This window comes from Sturnira hondurensis, unplaced genomic scaffold, assembly GCF_014824575.4.
Source record: "Sturnira hondurensis isolate 20B ecotype Veracruz unplaced genomic scaffold, ASM1482457v3 Scaffold0014430, whole genome shotgun sequence".
Lineage (NCBI taxonomy): Eukaryota > Metazoa > Chordata > Mammalia > Chiroptera > Phyllostomidae > Sturnira > Sturnira hondurensis.
Window position 1 is genome coordinate 1300962 of NW_028087061.1, and position 25029 is coordinate 1325990.

The 25029-nt window shown below is 44.1% G+C and overlaps 1 protein-coding gene across 2 annotated transcripts in view; it reads right to left on the bottom strand.

Moving 5' to 3' along the window:
- Positions 1–22794, bottom strand: part of RNF8 (ring finger protein 8) — a 36424-nt gene extending 13630 nt beyond the window's left edge. Inside the window, exons 1-4 of one of the 2 annotated variants that reach the window (XM_037063275.1) lie at positions 22568–22794; positions 14469–14597; positions 4186–4926; positions 1672–1734 (exon numbers count right to left, since the gene is read on the bottom strand). In XM_037063275.1, the coding sequence (XP_036919170.1) occupies positions 1672–1734; positions 4186–4926; positions 14469–14597; positions 22568–22678 (1044 nt within the window). In that variant the 5' untranslated portion in view covers positions 22679–22794. The remainder of the gene's footprint in view (positions 1–1671; positions 1735–4185; positions 4927–14468; positions 14598–22567) is intronic. The other variant, XM_037063274.1, reaches the window with a different exon arrangement.
- Positions 22795–25029: the final 2235 nt, after the last annotated feature.

The following is a 25029-nucleotide window of genomic DNA, read 5'->3' on the forward strand; positions in this document are numbered from 1 at the left end:
GCCAATGCTGCCCACACCCGCCTGTGGGTTCTGCAACCGGGCACGCCCAGGTGCCGGCAGTTCCCAGATGTCAAGAGGTTCCGCTCCCATGAAACATAATTTCTGAGCTGCCTCGTGCTTAAGTATAGCTTATACTTTAAATCTCATCTCAAATCCTTTTTCTAAAGAAGGTGGAGTAAAGGTAACTATTTCTGAAGAGATTACTCAAGAAACAAATTTTGAAATATGTGGTCTCCTGAGAAAAGCAGTTACATAGGAAGGCCTGGGTACTCATTCATCTTGACTGCTACTTAGATGTGTGCCTACAACATGGGAAACAGGGGCCCCTCCCACATCAGTGTGAATGATAAAATAAAATAACGTGAAAGCATTCAGAAAAGTTTTTAAGCTCCATGTAAACGCAGGTTGTTTTAATGGCCCGGTAAATGAAAAGGAACAGCTTCAGAGGGACCAGGAAGGTGGACCAACACACAGCCATGTGTCAGCCGAGAAAGCAGTACATCCCCGGGCGTGTCATTCTGGAACCATGACTCGAAAGTACCTCACCTGGGGCTAGTGGATGGAGACTGGCCGAGCACCTCACGCTAAAGGACAGCGTGTCTTCCTGGCCATCTCAGGGGAGGGCGAGGAGTTATGGGTGTGGAAAACCCATGAGCCCTTAGGGGTTTCTAAGTAGCAGAACCTTACTCTTTCCCGGTCATTTTCAAAACACTCTTTGAATATTAATTTAATACTACTCTAAATGGGAAACACACCCACTCTCCCACCCTAGGAAATAAACAAAATTAGAAAATACAATTCCAAAAAGACTAAATTAATTTTCACCTAGCTCTTTCCAAAGCTGTTTGCGTACCCCTCAAGAAATCAAGGCAGGCACCTCCCAAGCTTCTACCACCATGTGACTGTCAGCACAGTAGAAGGCTGGGAGGGAGGTATGCCATACAAAAATTACAAGAACAAATTACCCTAAACAAATTCTAATGCAAGAGCTCACTTTTTTCAAGGACAGATGAACCATACCACTAATCTGACTAAACTTGCATCAAATTACTAATTTTAACGCATAAAAGAGAGAAGACAAAGCAAGTTTTAAATATGCAAAAAAGTTTATAAAAATAATTAGAAGTAATCAAGTTAAACAAAATAAATGACAGGCTATCTTTTGGGAGAATTTTATTCCTGTGCGCCCTGCCCTTTTAGTAAACCAATGTCTTGCTGACTGGTGAACTGCACATTCTCGACCTGACCTAAAATGCTTAGCTGGAACATTCTCAAATGGTTTTTGGATGGCCACAGTTCAGGACCCGTGAGGGAGTGGAGGCCCATGCAGGCCTTGGTGGTGGCCAAGTCACAGCTCACAATTCCCCTCTGCTGCCCTCAACTTTCTGGAAATGCAGACACTCCCCCAGGGAGCCTCCTAATTGCTACAGGCTCCATTCCATTTCCACTAGAGCAGCTTCTGCTCAGGTGAAGATGTAAGTTTTCATGCTGAGGTCTTGCGAGTCTGTGAGGCTCCAACCTCCACACTGATGGTGTGAGCAGCTGCCACCTGCTCTATCTACAGCCTGGAGATGCTGCACAGGTGTGCACTAAACAGCAGAGGCAGCCAGCGGCCACGCAAAGCCTGGCTGCCCGCTACCCCACAGCCCACAATGGCAAGAGACAAGTTACCTCCTGCAGAGCCTGGGCCAGCTGCTGCTTCAGGTTCTCTTCTCCTTGCTCTTTCTCCAAACCCTACAAATCCAAAAACAAAATGGAAGGTTTCCCAGTCAGTGGGAGGGAAAAAGAAACAAAAATCCAGCAACAAGCAGAGCAGACCAGCTAGCATGAGCATCTGGAAACAACAGGGGGCAGGAAGCAGGAAGAAAATTCCTCATTTTATTCTAAGCTGTTGGCAGGAGGGATGAAAGCAGAGTTAACTGCTCAAATACTGCTCACCTCAGGGCTGTCACTTTTAAGCCACCACTCAGGTTTTCCTGGAGAAACTCTGGGTAACAACCCTTTACTGCTAGTGCTGTTACTTCCAAAACAAGGTAAACTGAAAGGTTCTGAGCAACCAACTACCTAAACACAGGTAAAATCCCTGAGGCTGGCACCCGCAAGCTTCTCCATGCTCTTTCCCTTGATTCTCGCCCCTCTCTGTCCCTCATGCTGAGTTTCTCCGCCACTCTCAACCCATTAACTGCTCCTCCCGGCACCTTGCCCGAGCTCAGGCTGTATTTCCTCCATCGGCCCCCTCCAACACGATGCCTTCCACATCATCATTACCCTGTGTCCAGTAAGAAGCTCTGGGCCCTTCCCTCCTTACTTTAAGAATTATCTACCCATTTAATACAAGTATGTCAACTTGAAATTGTTCTCTAATTTAAATATATTGACTTAAAACTGCTATGATGATTTTATGGGTATAATACATTTATTACGCATCTTTATAACCACCTGAACCCAAGTATAGTATCAGGCATCGTGTGCTAACAACAACAAAAAAAGGACCTGTGTGAAGCAGCAAGGGTTTTAACTGAGCTTCTGGACAGAAAGCCCTCAGGACAGGAGGAATCCCTAGGGCTTGGTGGCAGAGGGAAATGCAGCCAACAAATAAAGGACTAGATACCATGTGCCACTTATAAATGTCCCTCTCATACCTGGAGGAACTTTCTAAACCAGTCCTTTCTGCCTTTCCTTACCATTGAGGTGGTAAGGGAAAAGACTTTACAGCTATACTTTGAAGCACGCCCAGAGCAGCCACAAATATTAATTAACAGTAACTCTTGTCCTTGAACACACCAGACGCTAACTGCCCCGGGAAAGGTGGCAACAAAAATGCAGAGACCACCTCCCTGTACTAATTTCAAGAACTAGCCCCGGCTAGATAAGGGAATCAGAAAGGTACACACAAGCAGTGTATACCCTCAGAACGGTCTATCTAATCTACGAAATTTATAAGTTTTTCAGAAATAAACAAACACTACTGGTTGTTTATTACTCTAAATAAAGTAAACAAAAGATAAAAGTTTATTCACTTTGATCCTAATTGGCCCATCTTAGTTTTAAGTCAGCAATTTTCAACCAGTGAGCTCTGGCATACTGTGCAGCCGCAAGAACTTATAAAACATGCAACACCTGCCCATTTAGTCGGGGCACTGACCTCTTTCCTTTAGACTGTCAAGTAAAAAAAAAAATGGTAACAGCCAACACAAAAAAGAGCCGTCTAGTGTGAATGAATCAAAATTATACCTATTTTTTTGTTAGATTGGCAAAAAAATTTTGGGGTGTGCCACAGAATTTTAGTCATTAGTTTATGTGCACCGTGAGATGAGAGGGTTGAAAATCACTGCTCTAAGGCAACGGTGGGGAATTCTTAACATTCAATATTGCCTGAGCAAGTAGGTGGGAGTAAAACACGTGGCTCCTGCCAAATGGGAGCTGACATTTTAAGTGAGAACCAGGATCAGACTGGAACTTTGTGCAACAGCTTATCATCTACGGAGATGACTCAGGGATGGGGACACTTCTGGCCTTATCTTGGAACAGCTAAGAGAGTCATTATTGTACCTTCCCACTACAGGTACCATGGAAGGTGGCTTATAATTTAACCCAACAACTGAGTCATGGTGTACCTGTCCCCTCCCCTGCTGGCTGCTCAGGATTGAAAGAGAAGCATTTTCTGTCTTTGTAGCCTCCCACTTCCTAGGTGAGTTACAGAGCTACCAAGTTGCCGGGCACATCAAGGACAGAGTAACTAGGTGACCTGTACCTGCCTTGGGGCCAAGTGATTTGACTTGGAACACAGAGCAAAAGAAAAGTAACTCTGAGGGTAACTACTAGTTTAAATGGAGTGTGCTGTGGTTCTGTGGCATCTTGACCTTCATCCAACCTCTCACTGAATTTACTGTCCTGAGATGCCTCAACTTTACATCCTGAGATCAGTTACACCCTGGGGCTGGCACTGCCTGTCACTTTACCCCATCTCGGCACCCCAACTTTGGTTCTTGATCTGATCATCATGATGAAGCCTTAACCTTTGAATCAACCCCTTCTCTTACCTCCAAGTTTTCTGTTCCCATTCCATCTCCCAACCCTGGGGCTCAGGATTTGGTCCCTGACCCAGAAACAGAGCCTTGGCCAGAGGCTCACAAAGGGCCTGCCCACCCGAGCGGCCCTCCTGTCCTTCCCTCCCGGTGGTACCTGAAGATACTGCTGCTCCTCCTGGAAAGTCTTCTCCAGCTGCTCCACTCGGGCCTGCTGCTGGGCCTGCTCTTCCCACAGCTGCGACTGTAAGTCCTGCAATTCCTGCTCCATCTGCACAATATTCTTTGAGTCCTCTTTTTGGGTCTGCTTTTTCTCATTCAGAACAGCTTCCTGTTTTTCCTGCATCTGTGTTTTGAGCTTCAGAATCCTAGACATGGTCACCTTGATCAACTCTAACCCTCTCTGAGATAGTAACGGGTCTAAGGCTTTCTGCTCCTTTTGCTGAAGCTCCAGGACTTCGGCGGGGCCCAAGAAATCATGAGGCCCTGTGGTGTGCTCACTTGGCTCAAGAGAAGTCAGCTTAGGTTCCAGGTATTCAGAGGGTTGGCTGGCCACTTCACCTTTCTCGTGTGTCTTCAGTGGTTGACCAGGTTCACAAGACATTCTATTTATTTTGGATTTCAAATGGGAGGGGCCTTCAGCTTCAGAAGCTTCTAATTCATCCAAACTGCATTTCCTTTTAGTTCTCAAGCCCTTATTTTTTTCCATCAACTCGTCACTTATTGGGGCCAGATAAGGACGTAGCTTCTCCCAGTCTTCTTCAGTAACTTCATATTCATACTCTGCATTCTCCTTATTTTCCAGAGCCACCCCAAGCTGGATGTGGTCTCCCTTGTGGATAGAATAGACCTCTAAAGGTTGTAGACGCACCTTGTTCAGCCAAACACCATTCAGACTCTGGGAAAAGGGAAAGAAAAACAAAGCTTCATGACTTTCCTCCTCTTAACGGAATGTCTCCCCTGCCGCTGCAAACCTTCTGCCTTTTCAAAAGGAAAACCCTTGAGAACAAACAGAAAAGAAAGGTTCATAAACCACCCTCCTTAGAAACAGCATTCTTCAAACAGCACTTTGGCTTTTTACCTATATTTCACATTCATGCCTCCACAGAGAACTGCCTATATAACAAGCAGGAATCACCTCATTACTGGTGGATGAATTACTCAATTAAATGCAGTAGCACTGAAAGAAACAGAAATTTAATAGCTCCTATTGACCTAAACTGGAAGCAATGGACAGGACTGAAAAATACTGCTATTAGTAAAGGGGCATCTGATGATGAGGTCCAAAGTCAGGCATGACCAGAAAAGCCAGGCAAACGCTGTCTCTGGATGTGCCCCTGAGCACAGTGGCGAATGAGCAGAGCACTTTCCAGTACACATAAACCAAAAAAGAGAGTACCAATACTTCTCCTGGGGTCAAACTGCAGGTGGAACCTGACCCAGGTCACAGCACAGGTCCATGGACAACAGGACATAGTGGTTAAGAGCTGGAGCTCTGGACTCAGACAGACTCGGGTTCTTAACCTGCTGCACTACCTTGGGCTTATTGTTACACGGCCGTCAGCAATTATTATTCACCCTCTCTGTGCCCCACTTCTGTCTGTAAAGCGGGGATAGTACGGTACCTGCCTCAATGATTCCTGGGAGGAATAAATGAGAAAACACATGTAAAAACATTTAATACAATGGTTCACATACAATAAATGCTTGATAAATATTTACCTTATGATTTGAACCAAATCATAGTTCAGAGGTTAAGACCATGGAGCCTGGAGTCAGACTGCCTGAGTGTAAACTAGCTCCATCACTTAAGAGCTGTGTGACTGTGGACAAGTTTCTTAACCTCTCTATGCCCCAGTTACCACATCTCTAAAACAGAAAATAATAATAGTCTCTTCCTCATGGTGTTTGTGTGGATTTCACAAAATTACATATGTACTTAATAATGTACTTGGAAAAGTGCTTGGTACACAGTAAGCATTATGTTAAGTGTTTTCTACTATTATTATGTTCTGGCTCAATTTATCAATAATCACTTCAATTCTATGCTCAGCATCTTTCAATGTAAATATACTGAGTACAAAATTGAAAGATACGAAAACAACTTTTAGCAGCTTTGGGAAGCAAAATATGAGGGTACATATATGCAAATGTGGGTACATAGTATTGCCTATAAACGCAATGGAATAGTATGTGAGGCTGGGTTAGCTAAGAGATGCTAAATGGGGACGATGGGTTCTAAAACACTTGACACAAATGCAGAATTTAGAGTCTAAAGAAACAAGTGGTTGTTTTAACCCATATCAAGGACTTACCTTTAGGACTTACCAGAAATGAAGCTCATGGCTGAACTGTTATTAAGACTTATCTTTATGTTGATAACTGTAGCTACCTACTTTTAGCTACAAAAATTACCTGGTCAACCCAAATACAAGGTACGGGGGCTTGACCACAAGGCACGGAGGATGAAGGGGAGCAGAGATTGGAGCTCAGCTTTGTTTTACTATTGGGCCCTGGTTTCTGGTTTTATATCATTCGGCTAGAGTGGGGAGAGGTAGAAAAAGCCGAGCACAGATATACATGTACATAGAGAGAGATTTACAGAAAGACTGGCTTTAACCCGCTGCCATGGGCCTATCCTGGCTTATCTGCCTAAATGTCTCCCAACCATTCTATTCAGATTCAGCCCGAGGAGCTACAAGGAGTGATCAGTTCTGCTGACAATGCGTGGGAAAATACAAAGGAGGGGGACAGAGGTCAGGAGGATTTATTTGAAAACAATTTTATATGAGAATTGATTATACATAGAAAAAAATTTCAGGAAAAGTAATATGACACAGAAGGCCACCTAATGCCAAGGTACAGATATTTCAGAAAGATGTCTAAGGCAAAAATAAGATTAAATAAAGAAAGAAAGAAGGTTACAGAAGCAGCCCAAGACTAGAGAGAACAGAGGAAAGCTGGGGCAAACTTTCGAGACATACTGCAGCTGTCCACTAGATTCTCTACACTAACTTGCCTCCTGCAGGGCCCTATGTATCTGAAAAATAAGCCCTTAAGTTCTTCCCAGCACATTTTATCCTAGGGTCCTTCTGTGTTTACCCATTCATCACTTCCTGGTGACACCTAGTGGTATGAATTAGACTGCAGCCCTGAGTCAGGTCTGTTCACAAGGTGACTGCAGAGAAGGATGGAAACAGCATGGCTGTGTAAGAACAATCAAATACTGGCCAGAAAATGGTCTCAAATACAATGGGTTACATAAATCAAACTCTGTTCAAGCCTTTCTTTTTTTCAAAAATTTTTTTTAATTTATTGATTTTAAAGAGAGAGGGGAAGGGGAAGAAAAGGAGGGAGTATTGCGGCAGAGAGGGAGAGAGAGAAACATCGATTTGTTGTTCCACTCATTTACGCATTCATTGGTTGTTTCTTGTATGTGCCCTAATGGGGACTGAACCTGCAACCTCGGCGTATTCGGATGACGCTCTAACCAAATGAACTACCCAGCCAGGGCCACCATCAGTATGCTTTAAAAGTACCCCAGGTAAAGGCAAAAAAACTCTAAACAGGGTTGAGAGCCACTGCTCTAGCTGCTGAAAGACCAGAAGCTGAACTGTCCCAAGCAACAAGGTTTGTTCACATAGTTTAACTCACCAGAGACATTCGCCATCAGAGCCTGCAGGAGGAGAAGGCAGGAGTCACCAAGTACCAGGAGAATAGCAGTGTGATAGGAGGGGAACAATGAGAAAGGCTCAAGGGATTTGCTGAGCCTCTAGGACTGGAGATGACACACGCACCAAAGCATTTCAGATTGTGACTCTGAAACAACAGATTTTCTGAAACAACTGGATACTAATACATAGGATGAACAATCTGGAGAGCTACTCAACCAAAATCTACACAACTACAGCCATCTTCACGTATTTTTTAAAACTGATTTTAAAGAAAGAGGAAGGGAGAAGGGAAGAGAAAGAAAGAAACATATCAGTGTGAGAGAGAAACATAGGTCAGTTGACTTCTGTACATGCCCTGACTGGGGATGGAACCCACAACCTTTTGGTGCACAGAAGAATGCTCCAACTCACTGAGCCACCTGGCCAGGCCCCATCCACACATCTGTGTACAAAATAAGCAGTCCTCCAAGGTTGGGATTGTTTTCTAACTCAATTTTAAACCAAAATTGCATTTGTTGCATTTTTTTTTTGTATTTGTCCTTAAGCTTTCTCTTTCTGGCCTCTGCAGCATGTAAGAGAGACCATCCTTGAAGAAGGAATGGCCCTGCCTGGTGTAGCTCAGTGGATTGAGTGCAGGCCTGTGAACCAAAGGGTTGTTGGTTTAATTCCCAGTCAGGGCACATGCCTGGGTTGCAGGCCAGTTCCCAGCAGGGGACACATGAGGAGCAACCATACACTGATGTTTCTCTCCCTCTCTTCCTCCTTCCCTTCCCCTCTAAGTAAATAAATAAAATCTTTTTTTTAAAAAAAAAGAAGGAATGTAGTTCTGAGTTTGGAGTTATTAGTAATATCCACCTTTAAAACGGCTTAGCAAATGACTTCAGATGTGATCATAACAATAATATCCTGCACCTGAAATTCAAATCCTCCATCAGGAGAAGGCTGGGAAGGCACCATGCCAGAGAGGAAAGGAGCATCTGCTAAGGGGAAGAAAGTGAAGGGAGCGGCTTACCTGTAAGAATAGTCGCTCCATCAAAACAATCCAGTCACAGCTTCTCTCAAAATTCAGTCATCTCACAAATGGACTCAAAGCTAAGAGGCTCAAACCAGAAAGACTCGGAAGAATCAGGCGCCTGCCTTTTCTCTATCTTATCTGAGACCTGACAGAGGAGTCCTGTGACAGCAGCCCTAGAACAAAGGTGCAAGGCAAACACTGGGGAGCGACCTGGGAGCACTGTCAGGATCTGTTGTGGGCACCAGCTGCCTCTGTGTCCCTGAGGTGGATGTTCAAGGAAGACTAAAATCAGTCAGCCGGTGGCTTCCCAAACTCAAAATCTGCTATCCCATAAATGGACCACATCTACGCTGCACATAATCAAAGAAAGAAGCGGCAGGCAATGCACCTCTGTAATACTGTAACCTCATCACTAAATAGCTAGCTCCGAGGAGGAAAACATCCTTCCCTAAGGTGTTTTGATGTGAGCTATTTTGGGGGCTTTAAAACTTTACAAGTATGTCTTAAATATGCATAATTAATTGTTTTTAAAGCACGCAGCCAGCATAGCAAACTGCTGCATCCTTTATTGGTATTTGACAATGGGGTACAGTAGAGACTTGTGAGTTTGAGCCCTGGTTTAGTCACTCACTCAACCAGTCTGTTATGTGGAATGCCTTGAGCAAGTGAGTTTATCTCTTTGGGCCTCAGGTTCATCTGTTCCCAGAAGGGGTTAAACTATATCATCTGTAAGGTACCCCTTTCAGTGCTAATTTCTTTTCTTACAGGGCCTTGCCAAGAGTACTGAACCAGTTAACTTGGCCACTCCTTCAACAGAGTGCCAACACAACTTAATCCTAGTGCAAGAAAGTACTTTCTCCAAAAGCTTAAATCTACAAGTTTTATGCATGAAAAATGAGACTGCTGGGCAGACCTGCAGATACCTGTGATACTGTGAATTAGGACAAGAAGCATATATTTGGACTGCATCCTCATTTCTAACACAGAGCTTCGAAAACTCTCAAAATTTCCTAAGTAGTGACAGAGAGCACTGTGTCTTTTGTTACATTAATGAGATGACTTTGGGAATGTCTCTAGGCCACCTAAAGGTGAGGGCTGGTTGCTAGAGGGGCTGGAACTGTTAAGTCCCACCCCTCCATCTCTTGGGAGGGGAGGGGCTGCAGGCTGAATCCATCACAATGGCCAGCGATTTAATTACTCATGCCTCTGTAACGAAGTCTCCATTAAAACCAAGAAAAGGACAGGTTCTGGGAGCTTCTGGGTTGACGAATACATGGAAGTGCCGAATACATGGAAGTGCCGGGAGAGCGCCGCCTAGACAGGGTGTGAAAGTTCCACACCCCCTTCCACACGCCTTGCCCTAAACATCTCTTCCAACTGGATGTTCATCTGCACTCCTTATCACATCTTTAAAAATTTTTTTAAATTAGTTTTAATTTTTTCTATTACAGCTGACATTTTCATATTAGTTTTAGGTGTACACCCCAATGATGAAACATTACATAACTTACTAAGTGACCATCCCAATAAATCTTGTACCCATCTGACACCATACACAGTTATCAGAGTATTACTGACTACACTCCCTATGCTGTATTTTATATCTCCATGACTATTTTGTAACAGCCAATCTATACTTCTTAATCCCTTTACCTTTTTTACCCATCCCCTAACCCCTCTCCCATCTGGCAACCATCAAAACATTCTGTGAGTCTGTTTCTGTTTTGTTTATTTTGGTTTTTAGATTCAACTGCTAATACATATGTATTTACTGACATTTTATTGCTTATATTTTGTATCTTTTCCCCCCCTTCTTCTTAAAGAGGTCCCTTCAGCCCTGACTGGTGTGGCCCAGTGGCCTGGGCATCATCCCGCAGACCAAAAGGTCTTCAGTTTGATTCCTGGACAGGGCACATGCCTGGGTAGCAAGCCAGGCCCCCAGCTGCAGATGTGAGAGAAAACCAATCAATGTTTCTCTCCCTCTTTTTCTTCCTCCCTTCCCTTCTCTCTAAAAATAAATAAACAAAATCCTAACCTTTTTAAAAAAGAGGACCCTTTAACATTTCATGTAATACTGGTTCAGTGGTCATTAACTCCTTTAGCCTTTCCTTGTCTGGGAAGCTCTTTATATGTCATTCAGTCCTGAATGGTAGCTTTGCTGGGTGGAGTAATTTTGGTTGTAGGTCCTTGCTTTTCATCACTTTCAGTATTTGTCAATCCTTTCTGTCTTGCAAAGTTTCTGTTGAGAAATCAGCTGACAGTCTTATGGGAACTCCCCTGTAGATAACTACTTTTCTCTTGCTGCTCTTAACATTCTCTTTCTGTCTTCAACCTTTGGCATTTCTATATCTATTTACTTATTTATTTTAAAAGATTTTATTTCTTTTTAGAGAGAAGGGAAGGAGAGAGAGACGGGGAGAAACATTGGTGTGTGGTTGCCTCTCACGCGCACCCCCACCCCACTGCGGTCCTGGCCCACAACACAGGCATGTGCCCTGACTGGGAATTGAACTGGCAACCCCTCCACTCACAGGCCAGCACTCAATCCACTGAGCCACACCAGCCAGGGCAATCTTTGGCATTTTTAATTATGATGTGTCTTGGCGTGGGCTTCTTCAGGTTCAAATTGTTTGGGATGCTCCATGCTTCCTAGACTTGTACGTGTATTTCCTTCACCAGGTTAAAGAAGCTTTCTGTCATTATTTTTTCAAATAGATTTTTAATTTCTTGCTCTCTCTCTTCACCTCCAGGCACCCCCACGATGCTAATGTTGGTGTGCTTGAGGTTGTCCCAGAGGCTCCTTACACCATCCTCATTTTCTTGGATTCTTTCTTCTTTTTGCTGCTCTGATTGGGTGTTTTTTGCTTCCTTATATTCCAAATTACTGTTTTGATTCTTGGCTTTATGTACTCTACTGTTGATTCCCTGTAAATTATTCTTCATTTCTGTTATGGTAGCCTTCATTTCTGACTGATTCTTTTTTATGGTTTCCATGTCTTTTTATGCTGTTGAAGTTCTAAGTTCATCTACTTTTCCCCTAAGCCCATTGAGCATCCTTATAACCAGTGTTTTGAACTCTGCATCTAATAGATTGCTTATGTCCATTTTGTCTAGTTCTTTCTCTGGCATTTTGTCCTCTTCTTTCATTTGGGCCATATTTTTGTCTCCTCATTTTGGCTGCCTCCTTATGTTTGTTTCTATGTATTAGGTAGAGCCACTATGTCTCCTGGTCTTGGCAGAGTGGCCATATGTTGTAGGTGTCCTTAGGGGCCCAGTGGCACAGCCTTCCTGATCACCCGAGCTGGGCACTCTAGGTGTGTCCCCCTGTGTGCGCTGTGTACACACTCCTCTTAGTTGAGCCTTGATTGTGGTTGGCACGTCAATGGAAGGGACTTACTCCCAGGCCAAGCAGCTGCAAGGACTGGCTGAGACCACTGTGGAGGATCAGCCATGCGGGGGCCCACCGCACAGAACAAGACTTACTTCAGTGGGGTTCTGGCGCCCACTGAGTCTGCTCCTTCAGTGTGTCATTTATGGAGGTGGTTGCATGGTGTTTAGATGTGATCTGAAGTTGTCCACCAAATGCACTGGCTCTGGGGCCTCCCAGGAGGTGCAGACCAAGGTCAGCCACTACCTGTGTTCCGCCAGGGGCCACCAAAGCAATCTGCAGATGGATGCTACTTGTACTGGGCTTGGAGATGCCCAGGAAAGGCCAAGTTGCAAATCAAGGCTGGCTGCCACTACTGCCAAGCCTGGGCCACCTAGCGAGAGGTTCATGGCATGGAAAGGCCAGATGTTTGAAAAATATGAAGCATGGGCCAAGACAGGCCGTTTGTATGGAAAAGCCACTGGGAACAGCTTGGGTGGGCCTGCAAATTGGTGGGGCAGGCCCTCAGAATCACCAAGGTGGGGCAAACAGTGATAGCCAAGTTGATAGAGACTCACATATGGTTCCTACCTACAAACTCTGTTGGGGAAGGGCTAAAAAAGGAACAACGGCCTCTGCCCACACTTTTGCTTGGGAGAAAGCTGCCCTTCCAGCTCTTACCCTGTTGCCAGACATCAGGGAACGGAACTCAGTTCCTCCCCGTGTATCTCTGGTGCCTTTCGAGCTGCTGTCCCAGTGCTGGAGCTCCAAGAGTGCAAGTCTGAGCAAGTCTGTGTGCGGACCCTTTAAAATGAACTGCCTGGGGCTCGCCACAATCCCCAACGGTTTTTACCACCAGAAGTTATGGGGACTTCTCTTCCTAGTGCTGGTACCCTGTGCTAGGGGGACTGGTGTGGGGCTGGGACCCCTCACTCCTCATGGGGGACCTCTGCAGCTGAGAGATCTCTCCTGACTTTAAATCATCACATGTGGGTGTGGGATCAGCCCATTCCATAGTCCCTCTTATCAGTTTTGCTGTGACTTCTTCTGTATATCCTTAATTGCAGGACTTCCATTCAGCTACACTTCGGGTGGTTCTGAATAATGGCTGTTCTAATATAGTCATGATTTTGATGTGGTTGCGGGAGGATGCGAGTACTGAATTTAGGCATTCCGCCACCTTGACCGGAAGCCCTCCTATCCTTTTATGATAAACTGGTAAACGTAAGTAAGTGTTTCCTTGAGTGTTGTGAGGCACTCTAGCAACTTAATTGAATCCAAAGGGGTAGGTGGTCATGGGAACCTCTGATTTATAACCAGCTGATCAGAAGTACAAGTAATAACCTGGTCTTGCAACTGGCATCTGAAGTCCAAGGAAGGGGTCCTTGGAGGCCCTACAGGTGGTTGGTTGATCAGAAGCACAGGTGTTAACCTGGGCTTGCGATCAGGGTCTAAAGTGGAGGGTGGTCTTGCAGGACTAAGTCCTTTACTTGTGGGATCTGATGCTATCTCCAGGTAGACAGTGTCAGAATGGTAGGACATCCAGCTGCTGTCCCAAGCATTGCTTGGTGGTGTGGGAGTAACCCTCTCCACATGCAGAAATTCATCTCAACCATTTTAATATAATTTCTTCTAACAGTTACCTTTAAAATCCTTCTAACCATAGTAGTTTAAAACGGTGTCTGAAGACATTTTATATTTACTTTATATTTAATCCTTAAATGCCTACATTAGAATTACTCTTACCTCATAGTCTTTACTTTCACTGTATTCCTGGGTGCTTGCTTGTATGCCTCTACTTTAGGTACTGTCTAATTCCTAGGCTTTATACACTATTTCACCTTCCTTTAGTATTCACGCTTTTCAAAATTTTACAGCAGAAAAGCCCTTTTTTCAAAGAAAATGATCCTCAGAACACCAATACATAAAACAGGTTTAAGGAAGATGGTTTGCTCTGATTGACAGGAGTGGGGAGGAGGAGGAACCAGGTGCCATAAGCTCGGCTCCTCCCTGCTCCCCATGCCCCGAACCACGGATGAGCTCGAGTCTCCACCAGATCCCCCAGGGTTTCCGGACCTTCGAGTTACAAAGGGCCAATCCTCCCCAGTAACTTAAGTCTAGTTCCTGGAGTAAGAACTACTGCCGCAATTCAGGTGTTCCCAGAGTAACTAACTTCAAGTCCTCTGAAATTGTTTTGACGTAATCAATCTCTGGTGGCATGCAGAAGTGGCCGTCTCTTGGGAAGACAATTGGGTGGTCAGGTGAGACAACATATCTTTGAATCTTTAAATTGTGTACATGTATTACCTATACACCCACAAAAAGCAGTTTAAAAATAAACAAAAATTCAATAAAAATAATCAGGCATCTAGGGATTCCTGTACCTTGTTGTCCGTAATTGTCCACTGGCCCTCAGTGTTCTGCTTCAAAACACAGTGGTTTCGGGAAATCATCAGAGGGCAGGTTTTTGATATCAGCTGGTATGTAACACCAAGTCCTCGTCCTAAAGTCACCTAGGGAGACAACAGCAATGCAAGGGACACCATCAGCCGTTGTGCTGGTAAAAAAGGTTTCCAGTCTTGTCAGCCATGGGTTTATGCATGTCCTGACTTATGAAACCAGATTCCCACGAAACCCACTCAGCTCATCGGCAGTCTCCTCTTTCTTTCAGCTGCCATGGGAGCCACCAGGTAGAAAAAGGCAAGAAGTTGTGACAAGAAGAGACAGCTGAATGGATTTACTCATGGAATGTCAGGGTTGGTAGCACCTGAAAAGTAATGAGATGGGAGGAATTCTTTCTGCACACCCTCATCGACTAGTCTTAAACAATGCCAAGAACCATGGCCTCTATACAAGATAGTTTGTCCAATTTTTTAATGGCTCTGACTTGGCAACTTTTTCACCATAAATTCCATCTATTGGCCCTGGCTCTGCCATGACATCATCAGAAAATCTCCAATTCCTCTCCCACATGGGAGCTACAGTGTATACCAAGTCTTCCCTGTTCTTGACCTTATGTTCCCATTTACTTTAACCTAACCTTTCATGGCATAGGTTTGAGTCTCTTCACTATCCTAATGGGTCTTTGCCATCCTCTATGCTATAGTAGGAAAAATAAACTTAATCTGTATTACACAGTTGAAACCAAATATCACTTTCCTAGTTCTAAATATTATCACTGGAGCATATAAATTGCATTTGCTTTCATAGCAGTTCTATCACACTGCCAATGTATCCTCAGGCTTAGGAATGATGGAATTTCTTGGTCTGACCCTCCCCCAAGAATTGCTATGCTAACTCATGTGTCTTCTGCCCCATATACTTGATAGTTGGTAAATTTGGACTCAAGTGCAAGACCTTACATTGATTCCTATTAAATTTCATCTTGTCAGTTCAGCCTATTACATGAGCTTATCAAGACCCTTATGAATTTTTAATCTGCCATCAGACATACTCATTAGTTTTTCCAACTTTGAGTCACCCACCAAAGCAATATGATGGCCTTTGTACCTTCATTCAAGACATAGATACAAGATTGAAAGAGGATGTAGCCAAAGGCGAAGCTCTCAGGAAAGCCTAGTAAACATTCTACCGTACATTCTGGGTACACCCTTTAACCAGTTGTAAATCCAAACAAAGTCTGCACTGTGTCCCTATTTTCCATCTTATCCACAAGGATAGCATGAGGGCCCCTGGAAAAGGTTGCAAAGAAGCACAGATTCACATCCACCATACTTTCCTGATAGACTAGTCTAGTTGATAATAACCTTGTCAATGAAGAAAATGAAATTCTCCTGAGGTCCAAATCCTAGTGTTCCTTCCTCGTTCTTCTGAGTGCACAAGCCACCTCTTTAATGACCCATACCACAACCTTACCTGGGACCATGATGTCAAATATCTGTGATCTTCTAAAAGCTGCCCTCTTTGCTCCTGAAAATCGTTCAGGATCATCCCTGTCCTCCTCAGTCCCTCGAAGACCACATGACTCTCCTTGCCCTGATCTATTCTTCCTCTTTAGATTTTCATCTCAGTAACTGACACTACCATCCAACCATCGGCTTAGCCCAAAACTCAGGAGCCATCTTTGATTCTTCTGTCCCTCAACCCACGTTCAAATCATCAGCAAATTCAGCCCTGACTGCTGTGGCTCAGTGGATTGAGTGCCGGCCTGAGAACCAAAGGGTTGCCAGTTTGATTCCCAGTCAGGGTACATGCCTGGATTTCAGGCCAGGTCCCCAGTGGGGGGGTGTTTGAGAGGCAACCACACATTGATGTTTCTCTCCCTCTTTCTCCCTCCCTGACCCTCTCTAAAATGAATAAATAAAATCTTTTTAAAAAATCACCAGCAAATTTTACTGTCTCTAATTTAGTATGTCCTAAATCTCTTCATTTCTATCTCTATGGTCACTACCATAGTCAAAACATCCTGGCTTTCACCCTGGCTGGGTAGCTCAGTTGGTTGGAGCATTGAAGGGTCACAGGTTCAATTCCTGGTTAGGGTACATACATATGTTGTAGGTTTGACCCCTGGTCTTGTATGCCTCTTGCCATACAAGAGGCAACCGATCAATGTTTCTGACATTGATGTTTCTTCCTCTCCTGTTTTCTCTCTCTTCCCTTCAATGTTTCTCTCTGACATTGATGTTTCTTTCTTGTTTTCTCTCTCTTCCCTTCCCCACCTCCCCACCCAACTCTTTCTCTAAAATTAACAAACGTGTCCTTGGGGGAAAAACAACCTGGCTTCCACCAGTTGTGCTGTTTTTGCTCCTGTGCTGGTCCCCTTAAACTTTACTCTTCACACAGCAAATGGAGTGGTAATGTAAAAACTTTAAATCAGATCATTTCCCTTTCCTTAAAATTCCCCAATGATCCAAGCTTCCTCTCGTATCTTATAAGGCCATGAATGTCTAAAACGCCTCTGCTCTTTAGTCTTATCTCGTGCTATGATGAGAAATACTCACTGCTACCTGAAGGTCTTTTCACATGTTTGCTCTGCTTAGAACACTCTCCTCCCAGTTACATGGGCTCCTTCTCATCTTTCAAGTTTCATCTCCTCTGAGGCCTATCCTGATGACCCTATCTGAAATCGCTACCTGCTCTCTTCTCCCCTATCCTACCCCACTGCATTCTTTCTATTACCAGCACGCACTTATCACAAGCCAAAACTAACTTGCTTGCTTATTTCTGTCTCCTTCACACCAGCACATAAATTTCATGAGCAGGGACCTTATCTGTCTTGAGTGCTGCTGTATTTTTGTACCTGGCATGGTGCTCAGTAAATATCTGTGAATGAATGAAGAGATACTGCTTATGAGTCCTCCCAGTTTCCAAGACAGGTCTTTTTGAGGCCAAAAGTTGGAAACTGGGTCATTACCACTGGGAACAATGGAGCAGCAAGTAACCAGGACCTTTCAAAATCTGATTTGTTTGACTTTAAAATCCTGTGGTAACCACCTCTACCAAAACCCTAAGTCTAAAGTTTTTCAGTTCTTTGACAGTTTGCCCCAAATTCCATTAACTATGGAAGTTCTTCTGAATTAATATACATATATATCCTTTAAAAATGGACTATTTAACGATGTATCTGTCATCCATATGGAGCAGAAATTTCCATTTAGACAGTTTTATTTCTAATGAAGTATTCTATACTCCATTTTAATATCTGGGGGGAGACAGCCAGACTGCCACTGGGAGTGGCCTGGGGAAAGTAGTACAGAAAAGGGAGATGAGTGCCTTTTTCTGAAACTGTTTCCTATACACTCTGGATCTAGAAAAGGAAAGACAAACTTTTTTTGTCCTTCCTTTCACTGCTTGGTCCTAAAATTTATATTAGTGAACCGTGGCTAAAAGTCTGCAGTGATCTGGATATCCCAGCATCACTTGTTAACACAAAACTAAATTTCCCATGGGAACTGAGTGCTAACAAACCACCAACTCATAGGTTGGGATTATTTCCATTTTCTGTACAATAACTTTGCAAGGCTCTGAACTGACTGAACTGACATCATTGGTGTCAGTTCATCACAACCGTCCTGTCCTTACAAGATCATCTTGTCCTTACACACCTTCACTAATCCTATTCCTTTCCTCCTGGGAATGCCACCGACTGTTTCCCAAAAGACCAGCAAATATTCTAGAAGTATCCTTCCCTTTTTCCAACCCTCTTAGTGCAGTTTCACGTAAGCCAAACACATGAGAAGAAAAAGGGAGAAATGAAAATACTATGGCTTTTCCCAGAGGCCTAAATACTTTTTAAAGATATATTTTATTGATTATACTATTGCAGTTGTCTCACTTTCCCCCCTTAATTCCCCTCCATCCTTGCACACTGCCTCCCACCCACATTCTCCCCCTTTAGTTCATGTCCATGGGTCATATATGTAAGTTCTTCGGCTTCTCCATTCCCTATACTATACTTAACCTCCCCGTGTCTATTTTGTAGATCATTTATGCTACTTACTCCCTGTAGCTTTTCCCCCATCCTCGCCCTCCCACTCCCCCACTGATAACCCTCCATGTGATCTCCATTTCTGTGGTTCTGTTCCTGTTCTAGTTGTTTGCTTAGTTTGTTTGTTTCTTGGATTTTTTTAGGTTCAGTTGTTAATAGTTGTAAGTTTGCTGTCATTTTACTGTTCATAGTTTTGATCTTTTTCTTAGATAAGTCCCTTTAAGATTTTATATATTAAGGGCTTGGTGATGATGAACTCCTTGAACTTGACCTTATCTAGGAAGCACTTTATCTGCCCTTCCATTCTAAATGAAAGCTTTGCTGGATAGAGTAACCTTGAACATAGGTCTTTGCCTTTCATGACTTGGAATACTTTTTAGCTCTTTCTAGCCTGTAGAGTTTCTTTTGAGAAATCAGCTGATAGTCTAATGGGAACTCCTTTGTAGGTAACTGCTTTCCTCTTGCTGCTTTTAAGATTTCCTCCTTCTCTTTAATCTTGGGAAATGTAATTATGATGTGTCTTGGTGTGTGCTTCCTTGGGTCCAACTTCTTTGGGACTCTCTAAGCTTGCTGGACTTCCTAGAAGTCTATTACCTTCGCCAGATTGGGGAAGTTTTCCTTCTTTATGTTTTCAAATAAGTTTTCTATTTCTTGTTCTTCCTCTTCCCCTATGATTCAGATGTTGAAACATTTAAAGTTGTCCTGGAGGTTCCTAAGCCTCTCCTAATATTTTTGAATTCCTGTTTCTCCATTCTGTTCTGGTTGAATGTTTATTTCTTCCTTCTAAAGAAGGAAGTTGAATTGACTCCCGGTTTCCTTCCTGTCACCGTTGGTTCACTTTATATTTTCCTTTATTTCACTTTTCATAGCCTTCATTCTTTTCCTCTATTTTGCGACCAAGTTGAATCAATTCTGTGAGCATCCTGATACCAGTGTTTTGAACTCTGCATCTGATAGGTTGGCTATCTCTTCGTCACTTTGTTGTATTTTTTCTGGAACTTTGATCCATTCTTTCATTTGGGCCTTTTTTTTTGGGGGGGGGGTCTCAGCATGCCTGTTAAGTAGTAAGGGGTGGAAACAGGCATTCACCACAGTGGGGCAACCCATGTCACTGTGTTTTGGCACTGTATATGGGGGAGGGGGTCGAGGGAGAACAATGCTACTTGCTCTGCTCTCTACTGACTTTCAGTCACTTCCCCTGCTACCCACAAGCAAATTGGGCACTTCTGGTGCTAATTCCTGGGTGGGTGGGTTTGTGCATGTTCTAGGACCCTGTGGGTTCTCCTGTGAGGCTGGAAGATTCTCCTGCCACCTCAACCCTCACAGGTTTTTTCAGTCAAGGGTTTTGAGGATCTCTTTTCCCACACTGGAACCTTGGGTTGCACAGTGTGTCTCACTCCTCAGTTGTTCCTCCCTGTTTATCTGCACACAAATGTGGGACCACCTACACTGCTCTTCCAGCTGTCACCTGCCCAGTCCTCCAGCTGCACTGCCATGAGTCCTCTGCACCTGGCTGCCTGTTTCCACCCCTACCGGTCTGGATAAATGTATCTTCTTTAACTCCTCGGTTGTTAGACTTCCACACAGTTAGATTTTTGTCAGTTCTAGTTGTTTTTTGCTTTTAAATTTGTTGTTGTCCTCCTTTTGGTTGTGCAAGAAGGCGCAGTGTATCTACCTATGCCTCGTCTTGGCTGGAAGTTCTTCTATTTATAACAAAGGCCTAAATACTTACAGGGCCAGGTACTAGCTAATTTGCAATATTTTTTTTCAGAAAACTCTCTGGTTTAAGAAATTTAAAGACACACATTCAGACAGACAATTTACTACAGTATTCCCTACAGTGAAATGAGAGGAACCATGTTTTACTATTTTATCTGTGAAATCTGAGACTGAGGTGAACTGGGAAGGCAGGAAACTGATCTTACTCTGCTGTTATAATCAAATGACATCAACACACCTTTCAAATCATGTGCCCACCAGCTTGTGCTATGGTTTGGGAGTAGTACAATAGGTAAGACTTCATCTCTTGGCTTTGACTCAGGCCTCTCTTCATACACACTGCAGGCTAGGCTCCAAGTACTTCCTAAGACCCCCAACCTTACACACAGCCTGGCCTGACAGACCTCTCCACCACACCAGAACAGAGACAAGCCAATCCTCCTGTGTGTCTTCACCATTTGGTCTGATTTCTGTGGGTCTCTCTCCAGATAAAATTATCCACCAGTTTAAAATATGTATAGGAAAGCAAGCCTTTTAGTTCTTGCTGCAGATGTGTTTTTTTTTTTAAGATTTTATTTATTTATTTATTTTTAGAGGGGAAGGAAAGAGGGAGAGAAACATCAATGTATGGTTGCCTTTTGTGCGTCCCCTGCTGGTAGTTAGCCTGCAAGGAACCAGCCTGCAACCCAGGCATGTGCCCTGACTGGGAATCGAACTGCGATCGTCTGGTTCGCAGGGCTGCAGATGTTTTAATTCTTTCTGTCCTCCACTTCTCCCACCAAGACTCATAGTGTTACCAAGCTATTCAGAAGTAATAAATTAATCCACAGCAATTTAATCTGAGGAATGAGTTAACACTTGACTTCTAAATACATTAAAGGGTTTTGTGTGGGAATATGGTATATGTGTAGGGCCCAGATTAGGCAATTATGTGAAAGTGAAAACCTTATACAAAACATGGTTACTATTATTCAGGTGTTAGTATCTTAATTTGTGAAACTTCCCAAAGGTGTAAGATTTTGGAAAGGGAAGTGCAAGGAAAGGTAAATGCTCATTCACTAAAAGAATGAATGTCTAATGCAGACTTTTATGTACTAACACCTGGAGACAAAGAAATCTGGGGGCAGAGGTGTCTTCTTGATGTTCTTCAAATCCCAGCATACAAGTAAGCCTTTTAACCATCTCATCTAACCTAGCAACATTTAAAGCTAGACCCGAATCCCTCTTCTGAATTGAGGAACCACTGCTCTAAATTAGCACTAAATAATCCACATCTTGGCACCTGATCATACAGCCTGCCTTGATGTTCTCAGACGGCTTCACTGTGTATAAAATCCTCTTTCTCCACTCAAGCCATAAACTCGTTGATAGCAGAGGTCTTTTTTTGGCTTCCTTATGCTACACTAAACAATTAAGTACTCAATACACATGTGGGAAACGGAATTGAGATTATATAGTCTATAGGAAGATCTAGTCATACATACATATGTAATAAAATGTTTCTTTATCTTTCATACAAATTATTTCCAAAACCCAAATGGTTCCCTGCCACAACCAGCTGTCCCTAATTCAGGTCTCCGCAAACTGACTGCACTCTTAACTCCCCCTTCTCTGGAACCACCCCCCATTCCAAATGTCCCCCAAAAGAAACCATCTCACCTTTCCTCTTGGTTTGTTTTTGTTTTTTTTGCATTTATGACCGCACTGGAAAACAATATAAGCAGCCTCTATATTTTTGAATCCCTTCTCCCCAGCCAGCTCAGGGGACGCCACTCGGCAATAACCGAGACTCACAGGAGAAATGTGGCCCACTCCACAATGTCCATTTTCCTCCAAAATTGGAAAGGAAGGCATTTTTACGTTAAAGTTTGAGTATTTTGACCCAAAACTCGCAACCGTTTTCAAAATAAACTCGAGAAAGTTCTCGCTCTCCGCGGAGGCTGGGATCTGCAGGGCTCTGCTAGACCCAAACTGGGGCTGCCCGCTTCCCTCCCAGACCAGTCGCCTCCTTCCCCTCGACACCCCAGGGGGTCCTCACGTCCCCTACCGGCTCCTTCCAGCACCCGGCCTCCCCAGCTCGCCCTGGAGGTCCATCTTTCCTCCCACACCGTCCCTACTTCCCCCAAACACCTCCCACCCGGGGCCCTTTCCCCCCAAAACCGCTCGAACTTCTCCCTTCTCTCCTGCAGGCCCTTCGCCTTTCTCTCCTCTTCCTCGCTCCCACTGCCCTTTCCATTTATCCCTCGGGCCCGGGCGCCTCGGCCCTCTCCAGGCCCGGCTTCTTCTAACTCCCACCCCTCGAGGCCTCTCGCTCACCTCGTTTCCATCCTCCAGCAGGAGCCACTCGGCGTCCATGCCCACGCGCCGCAAGCACCAGCTCCGGCCCCCGCGGCGGTCTCTCGGAACCAAGGAGCCGGGCTCCCCCATAGCCCACTACAACCAGCACCGAGCCAGGCCCCGACCCCGGTTCCCGCCGCCTCTTCGCTTGTTTGACAACATAACCACACAACAGACAGAAGCAATCGCTCTGCGCTCGCGATCGACGCGGCTCCGGATCCGGCTCGGCACCCCGCCCACCTCCGGGCCAGCCAGCGAAGTCACTGCGCCTGCGCGAGATAGGGAGCCGCGGGGCTCGTGCTGGTGCGGGGCTCCTGCTAGTGCGCGGCTCTCTAGCCTCTGATGGGGGCGGGAGCGGACGAGATCAGCTGACACTCGTGTCACACTTTCCTCGACCTTTCTAGAACCTTGTCCCCAGTCCTATCCGCCCTAAAATGGAAACTTGTCTCATCTTTCCTTTTTTTTTTTAAATTACATTTTGCTTCATGATGATTTCCGTAAAACTACAACCAACACCTGTTATTGCCCTGGCTGGTGTGGCTCACTGGATTGAGTGAGCCATACCAGCCTGCAAACCAAAGGGTCACAGGTTATCCCAGTCAGGCCACCTGCCTGGTTTGCCGGCCAGGTCCCCAGCAGGGCGCCTTGGAGAGGCAGCCACACATTGAGGTTTCTCTCCTCTTACTCCTCCCTTTCCCTCTCTAAAAATAAATAAATAATGTCTTTTAAAAAATAAAGTTGTTATAATTTTAAAAAGTTAAGTCTGTTCCTAAATAGTATCTATTTTGCCTGACCTTTTGCTAGTGTATTTTCTTTTAAATGAAACTAATTCTAGGCAAATCTATCCAGGCAGAAATCAGTCACTTGGGGCTATGTGTGGGAACCAGGATGGAATGCAAACAGGCTTGAGAAAATTTGGGAAGATGTTAGAAGTTTTCTAAAACTGGATTGTAGTTATGATTGCACAGTTGTATACATTTACTAAAAAGTCATTGAAACATTCTTACATTTCCAGTGGATGAATTTTATGGTATGTAAATGACCCACAGTAAAGCTATTAATTTAGAAAAGAAACAAAAAACAACTCAAACTTCTTCATTTGAGTCTCCAACATAGTGTGGTAGCTGCTCCCCGTACTGAGGACTTCTGTGATAACGCACCCACTTTTGTCATTTCAATTTTCTAATACCTGGTTAACAATTTTTAAAAATTCTGTCAGGAGAAAATACATATACTAAATAAATCATACGAAGTACATTAGTCAATGGCTGACATTTACCGAGATCTAAGTGCTAAGGTACTGGGCCTATGTACCAACGTACTTTATCTTATTTGCTTGCCCCTTATCAACAATATGATGATAAGGGTTACAATGATAATGCCTATCAATTCTTTACAGGTGATGAGAAAAGAGGCCCAGAAAGGCTGAGAAATTTTCCCAAAGTACAAATTCAGTGCTGGGGTAGGGTGCCAACGAAGTCTGTTCCCAGAACCTGCTTTCCCAACGGCGGCTGCAGCCCCAGCCTGGAGCTTGTTGTCTGTGTGGCACTGTCAGGTCAAGAATTACCCTTTGTGGTGTCACGAAAGGTGAGAAAATTGGCGAGTGCCATACCTTCACCCTCAGACAGATGTCCCCCTAAGCTTGGATGGGTGTCTGTCGGTGCCTGCACCTCACCTTAGTGTTCTTTCCGGGGAACAAGTATGCCTAGAAGCCATCCTGACATTACCTTAGGCTCTTCTTGCCTGTGATAGGTTCTCAGACTTTTCTTGTTTTTAATGACTTTGAGGAATACTGGCCCCGTATTTTGTAAAATAATACTTAATCGGGATGTCTCTGATGTTTTTTATTATTATCCGACTGGGGTTACAGGTCTTGGGGAGGAAGACCACAAAGGTAAAAATGCCATTCTCATCATATGAAGGGTGCAAGCTGTCAACAGGAATTATCACTGTTGATGTTCATCTTGATCATCACGCATCTCAGGCGGTGTAAAGTTACTCTTCCCCCCATTTCCCTTAGCATACTCTTTGAAAGGAGGTCATTATGCACAGTCCACACTCAAGGAGTGGGGAGTTTTGCTCTACTTCCTTGAGGCGGGTTATCCGCATAAGTTATTTGAAATTCTTCTGCACAGATTTGTCTCTTCTCCCCCATTTATTTATTGAGCCACTTACTTATATAAATATGGACGTGTGGGTACTTATTTTATACTTCGAGTTATAGCCCAATACCACTTTATTTACTTTGTTACTCAGATTGTTCCCACTTTAGCTACACTGTCCCATGACACAATTCCCACCAGGTGTTTCATTGAGCACTCGCTTACTTTCTGGCACAAGATGTTTTAGACTGAGAATCAGCCATTTCTCCAAGGATCCTTGGTTCCTTTCATTGGAAAATGGTGTTAGAAACCAAAATCTGGGCACTGGATGTGCTGGTG